Source organism: Oryzias latipes, chromosome 1 (genome assembly GCF_002234675.1).
Source record: "Oryzias latipes chromosome 1, ASM223467v1".
Taxonomy (NCBI): domain Eukaryota; kingdom Metazoa; phylum Chordata; class Actinopteri; order Beloniformes; family Adrianichthyidae; genus Oryzias; species Oryzias latipes.
In genome coordinates this window covers 24,892,360-24,908,159 of record NC_019859.2, presented here as the reverse complement: position 1 = coordinate 24,908,159, position 15,800 = coordinate 24,892,360, and the positions used below count along the sequence as shown (strand labels likewise).

Below are 15,800 nucleotides of genomic sequence, written 5' to 3'. Positions count from 1 at the left end.
TTAAGGCTCGTAAGAAGAAAGTGAATAAACCACGGTCAAAGCATCCCTTTAATGTTTTATACTCATGGCATGTTACGGGGGGAATAGGAGGGACGTACCCAGGCGCAGAGAGGAGAGGAGGCAGGAGGATGCAGGGAATGGGGGTTTTAATAACAAAACTTACAAGAAAAAACCAAAACCACTGCTTAAGCAGGCTCGAAGACTCGAAAGACAAAACGCTCGAAAACAGGCAACAGCACAAATACAAACTATCACAGGAGGAGGGGAAATACAAGACTTAAATACATACAGACAAACGAGACACAGGTGAACACAATCAGGCAGGATGGGGAACCAAAGTAAAACTCACAACAAAAACAAAACAGGAAACCCTACAAAAGAAAACAGGAAGTGAACTGAAAACATCACAGAACAAAAAGGAAACAAACCACAAGGGCAAAGAAACAGAAACCGTAACATGGCATTATTATTATTTGTTAACTGATGCTCATAACTTCAACTGTAGGTTAAGAAACAGTTGCTTTTTTGTATTCATAGGAAAAAACATTTCCATTTTTTCCATTTTTGAGTCAAAGTGCATTTGATTGCAATTTTGTTAACTTATGTTATCTTGTAAACTTTACTGTTTGATGCTTGGACTCTTTGGTTCAAAGCTTTTACATCCCCCATGTAAACTCTTTTTTTGTTCTTTCTTCTTTTTCATTCAAGCTCTTCTCCATCGTGATTTTCGGCTGCATCGCTAATGAAGGCTACATCAACCGGCAAAATGAAATGGAACAGTACTGCATCTTCAACCGCAACCAGAATGCCTGTAATTACGGTGTCTTTATGGGCTCCATGGCCTTCCTCTGCTGTATTGCCTTTTTGGCTCTGGACATCTACTTCCCTCAGATCAGCAGTGTCAAAGACCGCAAAAAGGCTGTACTGGCTGATATTGGAGTGTCAGGTAATAACGTTCCCACCCTATTTTTCTCCTTAAATTGTTGATTTTTCTTTGGATATATGGCACCGGTAGAGGAGCGGAACTTTTCAATTAAATTATTATTGAAAGTTATTCATTCATCTTCTTCCCTTTGTTCCCTTTCGGGGTCACGGGGCTGCTGGAGCCTATCCCAGCCACTTACGGGCGAAGGCAGGGGACACCCTGAACCGGTCGCCAGTCTGTTGTAGGGTCACAATCACACACTCATTCACACTTAAGGCCTGTTCACACCGGGACGAATTTCGCCGGCGATTTTCGCCGACGTTTAACGCCTCGTGACTAAACAAAGGGCACCAATGAGAGTGTGCACACCGACGCGTAAAAACGCCACGCGTCAAAAAAAAAACGCCTCGGGTTCGTTTTTTTTTTTCGACGCGTCGCGTCGAAATCTACTCGACCAATGAGAATGGCGCTTTTGCTCACGTGTCTGGAGCTTCTGAAGTTACAGTAAAACACAACTTGGGGGCGCTCAAACACAAAACTGCCTTGCTGAGCACACATACCAGCGAAGAAGATAGACGCCAAGTAGCGTCTACACAGCCGCGAAGCAATAATGACGGACATTCTAAAACATCCCCGAACCAAGTACCAGTTGGAGCTACTGGTGCTTGAAATATTCATGTTTTCTTTGTTTGATTCTGACAAGCGTGTAAATACTTGCTCTCTTCTTCTGAGTGAAAAGCGACTTTAAGAAGCGTAAAGTTGCGCAGCGCCACCTTGTGTACAGGAGTATTTCTGTTTTACATTAAGCGCCATCTAATGTCAGGGAATGAAATTGCATGTTCACTCCACTCATCGTCAGCGAAAATCGCCTGGGTGTGAACACAAAAAACGTGGCGAAAAACGCTGGCGAATAACGCCTGGCGAATATTCGTCCCGGTGTGTACGGGCCTTCACATTCACCCCTATGGACAATTTAGAGTTGCCAATTAGCCTATGAAGCATGTTTTTGGACGGTGGGAGGAAGCCAGAGACCCTGGAGAGAACCCACGCATGCATGGGGAGAACATGCAAACTCCACACAGAAAGATGGTCCCAACAGATGGTCTGTTTCAGGTCCCCCAGCCGGGACTTGAACCGGGGGCCTTCTTACTGTGAGGCAAGAGCGCTATCCACTGCACCACCTTATTCAAAGCCCTTATTGAAAGTTATATTGAAAGTTGTGTAGTTACACACCAGTTGTCTGATGCCAAGGGAACCTTGGTAAAATATGACATTGTTTTACTTTGGTGGTACACATGGACAAAACTGTCTATTCATTTTTTGTAACTCCAGGTGTTTTACTCAAGCCCATTTTCACATCCATCTTTGAAAGATGTGCTGGTCTCAAGAGCTCAGTATTATTGACTGTTTGTAAGATTTGCACCGCTTCCACGTTTCACACCAAGCCTCTTCTAACTGCAAGTGGCATACATGCACTAGTAGAAATGAAGAGGATGCCACTTCCTGCTTGTCCAGGGGGAACACCATGGGCTAAAAGTGGGTTCAAGAACCTGCATTTAGCGCATTCTTGAATACGTGTCACATGTCCAATGTATCTGTAGCTTTAAAGAAAGATGTTTTGTGGATAACTGGAAGAGTCAACAACTCCTATAGTTCATTGAGCAGAAAGATCAGTGCTCTGCTGATTCTAAAACTGATGATATAACTGATTTATCTAGTTACAAATCTACATTCTTGCAGCATCAAGCAAGGTCTCACTTGCTGTGGATCAGTGAAAATAACTATTGGAGGGACTAATCAGATTTCTATGTTTAACTGTTTGATGGAGACCTCTGAGTTTAGTGGAAGCATGAAGAATTTAACTATCTGACCATATTGTGCCAGTTGTAAAGTCAGGTGGTATCCTGTTTTAATCCTGCTCTTAATTTTTTTTAATACTAAAATTTGTGCAAATTTGTGAAATTTTCCTCAGAAACTTTTAAAATTTACATAAATCTTTTTAAGAAGGGCTAAAAGTAGTTCTGTCTGCAAAAAGAGACAAGTTCCAAAGGTCCCATCATTTTTTGCAAATATTTGCGCAGTTGTAATTTGGTTAAAGTCCCTTTAGTTGAAAGTAGTTTGAAAGTTATTTTCCGTATTCAACCCATCCCCAGGGGGAGCAGTGAGCTGCAGACAAGGACGCACTCGGGAAGCGTTTGGGTTTAACCCCCCAATCCAACACCTTAATACTGAGTGACAAGTAGGGAGGCATTAGGTCGCATTTTTAGAGTCATTGGTAAATGACTCGGCCATGGATTTGAACACCTAACCTTCCGTTCTCAGGACGGACTCGATTTAAGCCAAAGTAAAAAGTAAACATAGATATGTTTGCTGTATAGCACAAATAGACAAATAAAATGTATTGATGTGATAAGACATTTAAAAAATGTTACAAAAAAGCATGTAGTAAGTCATTTCAGGGGACAGAAACTGCTGATCCAGGTCAGCACACTGTGGCATTTAAAGACATGGCTGCTACAATTGACCTATCCTTTTAGCCCTTTCTGACCTTAAATTCATCCAACTTTCCGTTTTATAATCCTTAATTTGATCCAAATGTTCCTCAGCCATCTGGAAAAAAACAAGTTAGAGCCTTAAAATGGTCCTGCGTAGCTATACTTGAACGCAAGAGTTTTAAACGTAGAAACGTGAAACGTGTGTTTACGTCTGATTACATTTACTTTTCACTGGAATTGGCTTCTTGAATACCCGTTACTAAAGGGGTGGAGTGTATGTAGCATAACACTTCTAGTGGGACAAAAATTACAAGCAATATTGGAGCTATCCACCCGAACAGTTTTGAGTGAGATGCCAGGTAGGACGAGGAAAACCGAGATTGTGGCCTGCCCAGCATTTTTCCTATGTCATAAATAAGCTCTTTTTTAAACCCTGAACTTTTGTCCGCTCCTGATTCACAACGATTTAAGTAAATAAAAAATCAGAAATGCTATTTTAATCTTAATTTTTCATTATATATGTCCTCCATCATCAGAAAATTCCACAAGAACGCCAAACACCAAAAACATGTTTTTTATCTTAGTGGGTCTTAAAATAAAACGTCATTCACATACTAGTCATATAAATTGAACAAACGTGAAAGATTATGACCAAATCCGAATTCCTTCCCTACCCCTACATTTAGTCCTCCAAGCAGAGAGTTATGGAAAATAGTGTCTTCAAACATGGACATTACTATCACTTGATGACGTCTTGAGTAATCGCCGGTCATCCACGTTAGCACGTTGCTGCTGGCGCCCAAAAAATACATACATTATTTTATAACTTTAAGAAGTCATGCAAAAACAAAACATCATTACTTTCATTTAAATGTAAACTTCGTAACACACCCAGGTGAAGAAATGCATTTCTCCTCTGCATCACAAGCATGACTCAGAACTCAGATCCCCATAGAGGGATTGCCAGCCCTGGGTCACTAAGTCTCCCCCTTAGTGGTTTGGACACCACTATGGCTCTAAATACCCCTACAATTGAAGCAATAAGGGAGGAGCCAAAGGGATAGGGAATGAATCAATACATTACAGTGACCAAAAGACCAAAAAAAGTATTTATTCCAAAGGAGCATTTACTGTAATTTTCTTATAGTTTTTATTTAAAAAGTCTTTTTGGTAAAATGTTGCCGCTAACTTATGCATAAGGTAATCTTCTACCACCTGAATTCAGTGGCACAACATAAGTAGAATATTAAGAATCCTTGATGAAAATAGGGGCCATTTTAAATCAAATAGGTGTAAAACTTGCTACAGGTGTGCTAACATGCATTAGAGATGTTGTGGAGGTGTTGTTTGTCCGTCTGCATCTCTGTGTGAATATACCAATGACGCAGTTGAGTCTCTTAATGAGGATGTTCTTGTCTGAGACCAGATTCTCCTTTTCTGCTTCTATCACTTGTTTGTACTCTTGTTTTCTGTCTCAGGCTACATCTACATCATGTTTTGCATGCTAATGAAATAAAGGAACAGCTGGTAGACTAATGAGAATGGATGTTTCTAATTGAACCTCCAACATTTTCTCCCCCGCTACCACGCTTCCCGTTTTTGACAAGCGTTTTCTCTTTTATCTTTTCTTATTGTGATCTTGCAGAAACAGAAAAACTTCAGAATTCTTTTTTTTTTATTTTCTGCTTATAAAAGCCTGTCAGTATAATATATTAACTGATTCATATTTATCGTGTTAAAGATTCACAAGTCAAATATAGGGGAAATAAATAGTTGGTTCTAAAGTGAAGACATCAGAACTCTTGTCCAAGAAGTCCTTTTTAAAATTAAAGAGAAAAAAACTAACAAAACAAAATGAAAAAACAAGACATACTTTTTTGTAAACTAGAATTTGGAACTGGTGAAAACTGAGGTATGCACACCCCTTTAATTTTCATGACAGCGTTTTGTTCAAGTTTTAGCAGCTGCTCTGAAAATGAGGCGTTTTCTGTTGCTGTTGGAAGGATGGAAAATATGGAGTCCTATACTGTTCATAATTAAATAAATAAATATTTAATTCAATAAATAAATATGACGTCATGCAAATACACAATCAACCAATAAATCTCTCATAAATATATAAAAAGATCATGAAATTGTGAAAAACCTGCACACTGATTTTAAATTAGCCATTGTATTATTCAATATATTTCATTTTGCTTTAAAAACATGTTCATTATTTTAAAACAGCATTTTAAAAATATTCATTTTAATCATGTGGAATATATTATAATTTTACGTCTTTTTTCAGAACCTCGGATTTCAAAATCAATATTTTCCAAAGTAGCTTTGTTTTTATTTAATGTTGCTGTTTTTCACAATGGCTGATTTATTTCATGAAGAGCTTTTTCAGGAGAATGGGTCTGTCTGTCAATCAAACTAGACAAGGCGGAGACACTTTTCTGATTGGCTATTCCTTTACCCAGACATAAGCAGCAGCACCCTAACTCCCCTGACTGTATCGATCGAAGATGCTTCAGCAAACGTGATGGCGCAATGCACACCCCTCAACACTAGGGGTAGTATGCACCTCAACACATCCACAGTGTTACCATGAATTGGGCAGTTTTGGTTCTAAATTTGCGGATAAAAGTGGCTTTGGGCGAGTGTGCATAATTCAGGTGATTTTGTGGTCGGTTTGGCAATTTTCATCTTCTCATGAACGTATAGTAGTGGCCTAAGTTAGGCTGAGTGATTGTTGGAGTTCCACTAAGCTTCTATGAACTGGAGTTTCCATGAACGCACCATGCCGCGTGTGGGAGGGGCTACCAGCTAATGTTTTTAGCCTTATAGCCACATGGAGCGGTTGCTTGTGCTTATCTCAGTAACAATGCATGGATGCACAATGTACATGGAGAGTGTTAAGATGTCAGAAACGTCATCGCAGGAAAGGTTCAACATTTTTCTTGAGAGGGAAAAATAAAATCAGGACCTGATTATAATCATTGTCTCATTGAAAATAGAAAAATATCATAAGGTTCAGGAGGCCCGAGCAGGCTTGTCCCGCTTTGCGCAGCTGCCTGGTCTCACTCTGTCGATCCTCCTGCGAGCCGACATATGTCACGATGTGAGCTGTGAGTGAATGGCGTAAGAATGAGGAGTGTGAAAGATGTTGACGACCGGAGCTCCTTTGTGGTTTGGTTCACACAAACCCTCAAACTACAAAAACAGAGTTGTGGATGTTTGCATCTTCTGCAGCAGACAGATAGTTTGTCTCTATTTGATCCTCTAATGTCAGCAAAGCCTCGCGGATATTGCTGAAATATGTCATCTCTCTGACTGGCACACCGCTGAGCGGGTATCTAGGAATATGAGTCGATTTCCATGGATCAGCCAATGAGCGTTTAGATCCCGCCCACTTTCACTGATTGACAGATAGACTCATTCTCCTGAAAAAGCTCTTCATGAAATAAATAAGCCATTCTGAAAAACACCAACATGAAATAAAAACAAAGCTACTTTGGAAAATATAGATTTTGAAATATGAGCTTCTGAAAAAAGACAGAATTATAGTAAAATTCAACATGATTAAAAATGAATATTTTAAAATGCTGTTTTAAAATAATGAACATGTTTTTAAAGCAAAATGAAATATATTGAATAATACAATGGCTAATTTAAAATCAGTGTGCTGGTTTTTCACAATTTCATGATCTTTTTATATATTTATGAGAGATTTATTGGTTGATTGTGTATTTGCATGAGGTCATATTTATTTATTGAATTAAATATTTATTTATTTAATTATGAACAGTATAGGACTCCATAGGAAAAGGTGGGCTCACCACTCGCCAACAGAGATCAGGTTGATGGTCAGCATCACAGTAAATATTCCTTAGTTGTGGTTTGCTCTAACGTCAGTGAAGAACTCGACAACTGTCAAACATGTCTAAATGCTTAGTTTTGTGCAAATTTTAAAAGTATGTAAGGTATAATTTTGGGCTTTAAGTCACACCAGGAGCAGTTGCAGTTGCCAACAAAAGCACAATAAAGAAAAAAACGATATATAAGTCACAGTTGGAAGAAATTTATTCAACAAAATACGAGAACCAGAATGGACATTTGAAAGGCAAATCATAATAATGGAATAGATAACAGTAATAGACTGAGTGTTTGCACGCTTCACTACCGTAACACGATAAATCTAGTACATCAGCGCAACACATGAACAACTATTCAGATAACTATAGCATAAAAAACATGTTTACAAGTCAACTAAACTCTTTATATAACTTGAAATCACAAAATCAAAAATGAATTCTTTTTCCTCAATGTTGCTTTGAAACATTTCCGCCAAGCCTGGCGTACAGCTGCATTCAGACCGGGTTTGTGACACTCTAAACATGCATTTTTGAACACACATTTAGCCCATAGTGTTCACACTGGACAAGCAGGAAGGGGTTTCTTCTTTTCTTTTTTTACCGTTTACTAGCTCGTGTCCGTCACCTGCAGTTTGAAGAGGCTTGGCGCAAAATGGCAAAGCAGTGCAAATCTCATGAATCTTGCTCCAGGCTTTTTCTTTCATAGCTCTATTCCAATATATGAAAGACCTGGGGCCTCATTTATAAAACTTTGCGTAGGATTTGCGTCAGAAGTGGCGTACGGATGAAACATAGGACGTGCGTACGCACAGAAATATTCGGATTTATTAAACCGTGCGCACGCACATCCTACGCATCTTTCCCTTTATAAATCACAACCGATTCTAAATGCAGCGCAGCTTTTTGCGGCTACATGACACGCCCACAGTTGCCCATAAATAGTCCGTGAAACGCCCACAAATTAATATTCATGGCTTGCTAAATCATGGCAAACACAGAGAGGAAATCAAAAAAACATAACTTCACTCAATGTGAAGTAGAAGTTATCGTTGGCGAGGTGGAAAAGAGGATAAAACGTTGTTTGGAGGGCACAGTGTGGGCATTACTAATGCCAAAAAGGCACGTGAGTGGCAAACGGTGGCAGACGCCGTAAATGCTGTAGCCTCACAACCTCGGACCCTGGCCGAAATAAAAAAGAAATGAAAGAAATGATCGGACATCAAAGTCGAGGCAAAAAAACGTCTAGCGCTGCATCGGCAGAGTGTGTCCGCCACGTGGGGGGGTGGGGGTGGGGGGACCGGAGCTGAACCCTCTTGATGAGAGACTGGCGGCTATTATTGGGGAATCCCTATTAAGTCCCCCTTATCGGCGTCCTCCTCCGCCTCAGTCACCTGACTGAGACGGAGGGGACGCCGACGCGCCAGGGTCAGGCTGACACAGGTAAGAGAAATTATTAAAATGAATGCAGTCAAGTCACATGTATGCAGGCTACACAATTACAGATTATTAATATAGAACAATTTTATTTTAGTTGCTGGGTGTTCCAGCAGGGCCAGTGGTTACGATGCTGCAGCTGAGCAGCCGTCTGGACCCAGCGTCTCCACGGCACGCGGCTCTCAACCCTCCAGCAGTGGACGCGTCCTCACCGATGCAGTCCTTGAAATGCAGAGGGAAGTCAGTAGTTCAATCAGAGAGGTGGCCAAGGAGTTGGGCGAAATCAAGATCGCCCTGACTGAAATAAACTGCACGATGAGGGAATTCTTAAATAAATAATATTTTCCACACCTCTTTTTCTTTATAAGCGACGCATCACTTCCAAACGCTGGCGCACAGCAGCAGCAAATGGCTCAAATGCGTGGGGATGGGGTTCAGGGTCGGGGCCAACACAGCAATCAGCGCCAGGGGGTAGAGGCACGTTTTTAAGCTATGCCACATTGTGTAGCACAGCACATGCCAGCACGATTTGGCACACACTGTCACTTTCACGTGTTTCTTCCATCTGCCGACGGTGTCGCCGTTTCTCATTTCACCCGTTTTTGTGCGTACGCCTGGGTCAGAGCTTGCGTGGAGGACCGCACATTTTCCCGTCAAGTTTGCTTTTTATAAATCTCAACTATTGCGTAGAGAGTGGCGTACGCCTTCTTTTGTGCGTACGCAACGTTTATAAATGAGGCCCCTGGTGTTGTATAATTCCAGCCAGGCACAAACCACAATTAATGCTCGTGTCCAAATTAACTATTCACTGTTTAATACACTATATTGCACGTTCGGCATTTTGTGGACTTGTCTGGATACAAAAATCCAGTGCCCTGGAAATTTCCCATTTTAAATATTTTTTATGTGAAGAAAATTTATTTTAATTTATTTTTTTATAAGCCGTCCCAGTTTTCATTTTCAGAAGTTGACTTATAAATAGTCATCGTAAGATGTTCGTATTTATTCAATTTTTACTTCAGGAAATCTGTTGTGTTAAATTTGCAGTTTAAAATAAAAAGCAGTTGACATGGTGTTCAAATTGCTTTTAAATCTAGGGTAGTCCCATACTATTTGGTTGTTTTTTTTTTGTAGTTAAGGAGTAGGGAGTAAATTCGGACATTTTTTCTCCTCCATGATTAATTTTTAAACTGTTGGCACTTCCATGAATTAAAAGGGACCCCATCCATACGTCACTACCAAATACGTCCCTGATTCTTCATAGTTCAGCCTGGTTTAATGGTCATATGTTTTGTATCTAGAGAGTAAATGGTTAAACGTGAATGTGAGAGTTTTAAACATGGAAGTCCAAAACATGCGTTTACATTGACTTTTCATTGGAAGTGGCTGTCTGAAGGCTCTTGGGCGAGGGCAGTGGGAACATAGCTTCAGACTGAGCGGTGCTTCTTCTTCTGCGTTGCTGTCAGTAAAAAAATCTGATATACACACCCACAGTGCCCTTTAGCGGTTATATTTATTTTAAAAAATCACAAATAAGTTGCACCCCCAGCCGAGCTATGCAAAAAATGCGACTTATATTCTGAAAACTATAAAATATATTTTTGTTTGTTCCTTGTTTCTTTCTTCCCTCTATTATTTTTTTCTTAGAAATCAAGCATCGACTTATTAAAAAACAATGAAGACAGAAGCAGGGAGACAAATCAGTACTTTCTGCTCTTGTTATAGGGAGTACTGTGGTTCACAACCATAATTTGAACTTTGATCCTGTATGTTTGACTTTGTTTTTCCAGCATTCTGGTCCTTCATGTGGTTTGTGGGTTTCTGCTTCTTGGCCAACCAGTGGCAGGTCTCCAAGGAGGAAGACAATCCCCTCAGGGAAGGAGGGGATGCAGCTCGGGCAGCCATAACCTTTTCCTTCTTCTCCATCTTCACATGGGTGTGTTTTTCTTTTATCAATTATTATTTTGGTCAACTGAGAAATAAAAACCATCAAATGCTGGTGTGGACAGAGTAACCCTGACCTTCTGACTTGCGCTTCCAGAAAACCTCTTTTTTTTAATTGTCATGATCCATGTGAACTCATAAGGCTGTTTTCCCAACAGGTCGCTCAGACTCTCTTCTCCATAGAGAAGTTTAAGAATGTGTCATTTGAAGAGGAATACACCAAGCTGTTCCCCCCTCAGCCTCACCAACCTTTAGTCTAAGTGTTCTGTCTAACTCTGCCTTCATCCTGCTGCTACAATAACCCTCTGCAAATGAACATGCTCCCACAGTGGCTACTCTTGGTTAAAGGGCTACTGACAACACCAAGAAACTGCTGTTAGCAAGTGGAACTAAAACCCAGCTGTAAGAACAACTGCAGATCTGAAGCGATTGCGTTTTCTGACAGCCAACAGGGTTGATTTAGCCCCAAATGAGTATACATCTTGATCATTTTTCTTTACAAAATGCACGATTTCTGGATATAAATGCTAAAAGTCTTTTCTTAAACGTGTACATGTGCTCCTCAATGAAACATAAAACCAAGCAAACTCTCTTGGGGTTTACCAATTTATTCCTTTGATTTGCTCTGCTTTTTTTTATTGAGGTTTTTGCTTTTTATATCCTCAAAGAAGAGGCGTGCACTGGTTGCTCAGGTAGTTAAAGTTACTATGTAAGTAAATGTACAGGTGTGCATTGATGCAGCTGTAACCACACTGGAGTTCTTAAGCAAGTGACAGTTTACATGATACTTATCCCTGTAACCGTTTATGTGCCGTATTCTCTAGTCTCACTGGACTATAGGTCGCACTTTTGGGAGAAATCATGAAAATTTGAAAGGCAAATCATGATAACAGAATAGATAACTATAATGACTAAATATATGCATGCTTCACTGGCACCGTATTTTGCTTCATGAAACAGGAATCTAACATATTAGCCAAACAGTTACTCAAATATCAGTTCCATAGAGAACATGCTAACAAGTCAACTAAACTCTTTCTATCACTTTAAATCACTAAATCTGTTTAATCTCTCCTCCTCTGTGTCACTTTGGAACAATTCTGCCAAGCCTGGTGTATAGCTACAGTACAGACCAAAAGTTTTACACATTTTCATTTGATTGAGAAGGTGTGTCCAAACTTTTGGTCTGTACTGTACGTTCACTCAGAGTAAGTGACAAACTAAACAGGTAATCATGAACACCTGTTTGTTGCTATCAGCAGCAAATACTGATACATACCTACAGTGGCGCCCAGTGGGGGAAATGCGCGAGCCTTTTTTTTTTAATATCAAAGTCACACCTCTGGCCAAAGTGCAAAAAAAATGCGACCTATATTACAAAGAATTTGGTAATTCAAGCTGTTGAGCCTTCTCTTTTCATGATGCAGTCCACATTGCATGTTTTATCAATTACATCTAATGCATCGTGATACTAGTATCTGTAATCAGAAATGTCACCTGTTACTAAAAGATGATTGAAATGCAAGTGGAGAGGGGGGTCTTTCAGACAGAGTTAGCTTCTCATCGTGATGCATTTAGGTTTTCTGCTAAATTGTAATGTAGAAAATGAGTAAATCTTGATTAAAACGTCAGGGTCATTTCAAGGTTCGCGTTTTTACATAAGGCTTCCTAAATGTTGCTCAACAGGTGAAAGGTGTTTTCTCTTAATAGTGGATAGCAATGGTGTAATTGACCTTTTTTGATGCTGCAAAGCATAACTTGCTGTGGCTGACTGATTAACCCCTTTTAAGCTGTCTAACCTACTTCACAAGCTTTACCAGCACACTAATAAATGTCTTCATTTCTGCCATTTTCTTTTTCTCTCCTTCCTGTCTAACACCCCTGCTTCATTATATACCTCTATTTTCATCTCCTGCCCTCTATCCATCTGTTTCGTCATTGTTCATCGTTCAACCCTCATCTCGAAGGCGGCGCAGTCCTTCTTGGCCTTCCAGAGATACAAGCTCGGGGCCGACTCAGCGCTCTTCTCGCAGGAATACACCGACCCAAGCCTGGATGCGGGTGGAGCGCCTTACACAAGCTTTGGGGGCGAAAACATGGAGAGTCCGAATGGGGAAGGAGGCCAAGCCAACAGCGATGGGGCTTTTGATGGTACTGGGGGCTACCAGCGTCAAGACTACTGAGATGTCGGAGGGCTCAGATTTATGTAGGGAATAACAAAATTGTCCAAAATAAAGTCTAACTAGAAATAGTATTGTTTTGTTTCCATTAAAATTGTACGGAAGCCACAAACTGACAACATTGCTTTTTTTTTTTGCCCGTTTTTTCATAATAACGAAGTAGTGGATGTCGTTTCTCGTAATAACCACATCGACTATCTCTATATCATGATAAATCACGTTTTTTTCTTGTGATGAAGAGAACTTGAGCTAGTATTTCTTGTTAGCAGCAGAACACTTAAAATGAAGCCATTGATCATCGTATATCCGCTTGTAGACATGCAAAAGGAAAACATAAGCAGTCGCCTGGGCAAGTGTAGCCGTGCCAACCTTTTTCTCAAATGACGATTTGGACGTCGTTTCTAACCGACAACATCAGCACAATCTACGCCTTAGTTACAACACAATTAGAGTAATCAATTATAAATTGATCAGTTCTTCTGGTGTTCAATGATCTCCCTGAAAAATTGCTTTGTTTTGCTGCGGATCGTCCAGAAATGGAAAAAAGTATTTTCTTCGTTATCTCATTACCATGATGTTACAAAATTTGTTATCTTGTGATGACATCTACTACTTCATAATTTTTTTATGATAATGTGATAATAGAGATTGTTGTCACGAAAAAACGGGCGAAAAAAAAAAGAAAAAGCAAGGTAGGCCATTTGCAACTTCCGTAAATTTGCTCTGAATCAGACTGTGGTAGCTATTTGCTTCACTTGTGCTGCTAGCAATTCTGCTTGGACCCAGGACAGACAGAACAGCTCCAGATCTGGCCTTAATGCTGTTAGCAGTAAGAGCCGGTACTGTGTATGTCATGAAGCTACGTGTGTTTAAAATGACCAGATTAGAGTTTACAACCATCACAAATGTTGCAGCTGATGTTCAAATTAAGGTTTTTGGTGGAGTCCTAGTAGTTTTTGAGCATTAAAATTTTACCTTGCGCAGATTTTGGAGGCACAACTTGTCCCAAAAATGAAAATAATAAAGGTTCAGATCATTCTTGTGGAGAGTTGCTTGACTTAAAGCCCCACTCCGATCATCTTTTGATCAATTATAAAAGTGTTCCCAGTGGTCTTTTAATTATAATTATGCTGTTTTTAACCAAAATCTAAAAACCTGTGTTGTTTTCTTGGACAAAGTTTCTGCAGAGCGGATGGAGTTAGGAAGGAATTTGCCTATGAGTTGTAGGCAGGACCATTGGCGTGGAGTAAGCCCGCTCCCTTCCCATCATCCATCTGTTAACACGTTCTCCCTCTAGCTAACAGCCCGTCACACCCCCGACCTAACATTAGCGGTCCAACAAAAATGGTGAACAATACCAAAGCTGTCCAGCCGTACAGTTTTGAGCCAGACACCAGCTCTCACAAGGAAAATGAACAAGCACGAAGCTTATGGCCATAAATCTTTTACGTGTTCTACAAGCTTTTCAAATGGCATTTTTTCATCTTTTCTTGATTCACGACGATTTGAAAAGATTCAAAGATTTGAAAGAAATACTCAGAAATGCAATTTTAATCATAATTGTCTTTAAACATGTCCTCCAGCATCAGAAAAACACTACAAGAACATGTTAAAAACACTATATACAGGATTTTCATCGGAGTGGGTTTTTAAGATGTTGCATTGTGGCTAGAAATGATAATTATTAGTAGATATTCTGGAAGGCAGCATAGTTTAATAGCAAAAACTTTCAAAGCAAGGCACATATTCGCAGCACTTTGAAGGTGATTGTTGTCTGTGAAGAGAAAACCTCTCAGTGCTGTATTACAAAGACCGACATGCATACGTAACAGTAACCACCCCAAAAATAGAGAGAAAGAAGACTGCTTGTGTTTCCTTTATTCTTTTGTGAGGGTGTTTTTTTAAATCTTTTTCTGCAAATCTTTTTCTTAGTTGTTGCCTTAGTGCTGACTGCCAAGTCAAATCCAACAAACACTGGATGCCACATGACCCCCACAAATAGCACACTCATCTTTTACCATTTAAAGACTTGATTTTTTTCTTTAAAAAAACTTGTTCTGCATTAATAAATCCAACCTTATACAGTATCAGTAGACCGAAAAGGTCCTGCAGGGAATTTAAAAAAAAAAAAATTTTTATCTCTGTTTGCAAATCTGCATTTAAGGTCCACAATCAACACCCCAAGTATTTCTAAACATGCATTACGCCGCTTTCTGAAAGAATATTGTATTAGTAAATCTATAAATTAATGTTAATCTATAATTAAGCCTAATATAGTGTTTGACGGGAAGAATCAGCATTCTTTTAGAGCAGTATGCTTGTTCTGTATTTAAAAAAAGAAGAGCTCTATGGTCTGTTGTTACTGTGGTAAGATATACGATGAGGTAGTCTAAGCCTCATCCTTTATTTTGCTTTCAGGGTAGGGAAATCTTTTTATTTTGGATAACAATACTAACTGCTAAAAGAGAAAAAAAAATTACCAAAGTATATAAACAAGTATATACTTTATATTTTACATCTGTGTAGTTGAAAATGTGTGATGTTCCTCTGTGAAATCTGTTTAGAAATACAATGACTGAAAAAAAAGAGTAATGTGTTCAAATGTTTGTTTTTGATGTTTCAGTTTTAACCAACAGAAATAAAGAAAGACGATGTAGACAAGTGATTGTCCTTCTGTGTGTTTACTTCCCATGGCGTACTTTGTTATTTTTTCAAATAAATTTGAAAAAATAACCATCAATTAAACTGCAGCAAATCTATGTATAAGTTAGTAAATAAATTAAGTTTACAAAAGGAAAGTTTGACAAGTAAGCATTAATGCCAGTGTTTACTTTTTTTTAATAAACCTTTTAGGCTTTTGTCTTTTTGATTATCTAAAAATAGTACAGATAATCTTTTGAATATTTTGCTAATTTCAAAGTACTTTAGTGAAAATTTTTGCCCATAGGCCTATGTTGTACAG

At 39.3% G+C, this 15,800-nt stretch overlaps 1 protein-coding gene across 2 annotated transcripts in view; it reads left to right on the top strand.

The window, feature by feature from the left end:
* The window catches only part of syngr1 (synaptogyrin 1), a 39,439-nt gene extending 24,013 nt beyond the window's left edge, over positions 1 to 15,426 (top strand). The window contains exons 2-4 of one of the 2 annotated variants that reach the window (XM_004066073.4): positions 709 to 946; positions 10,505 to 10,650; positions 12,626 to 15,426. In XM_004066073.4, coding sequence (XP_004066121.1) covers positions 709 to 946; positions 10,505 to 10,650; positions 12,626 to 12,841 — 600 coding nt within the window. In that variant the 3' untranslated portion in view covers positions 12,842 to 15,426. Of the gene's footprint in view, positions 1 to 708; positions 947 to 10,504; positions 10,651 to 10,816; positions 12,296 to 12,625 lie in introns of those variants that run through there. The other variant, XM_004066074.4, reaches the window with a different exon arrangement.
* Positions 15,427 to 15,800: the final 374 nt, after the last annotated feature.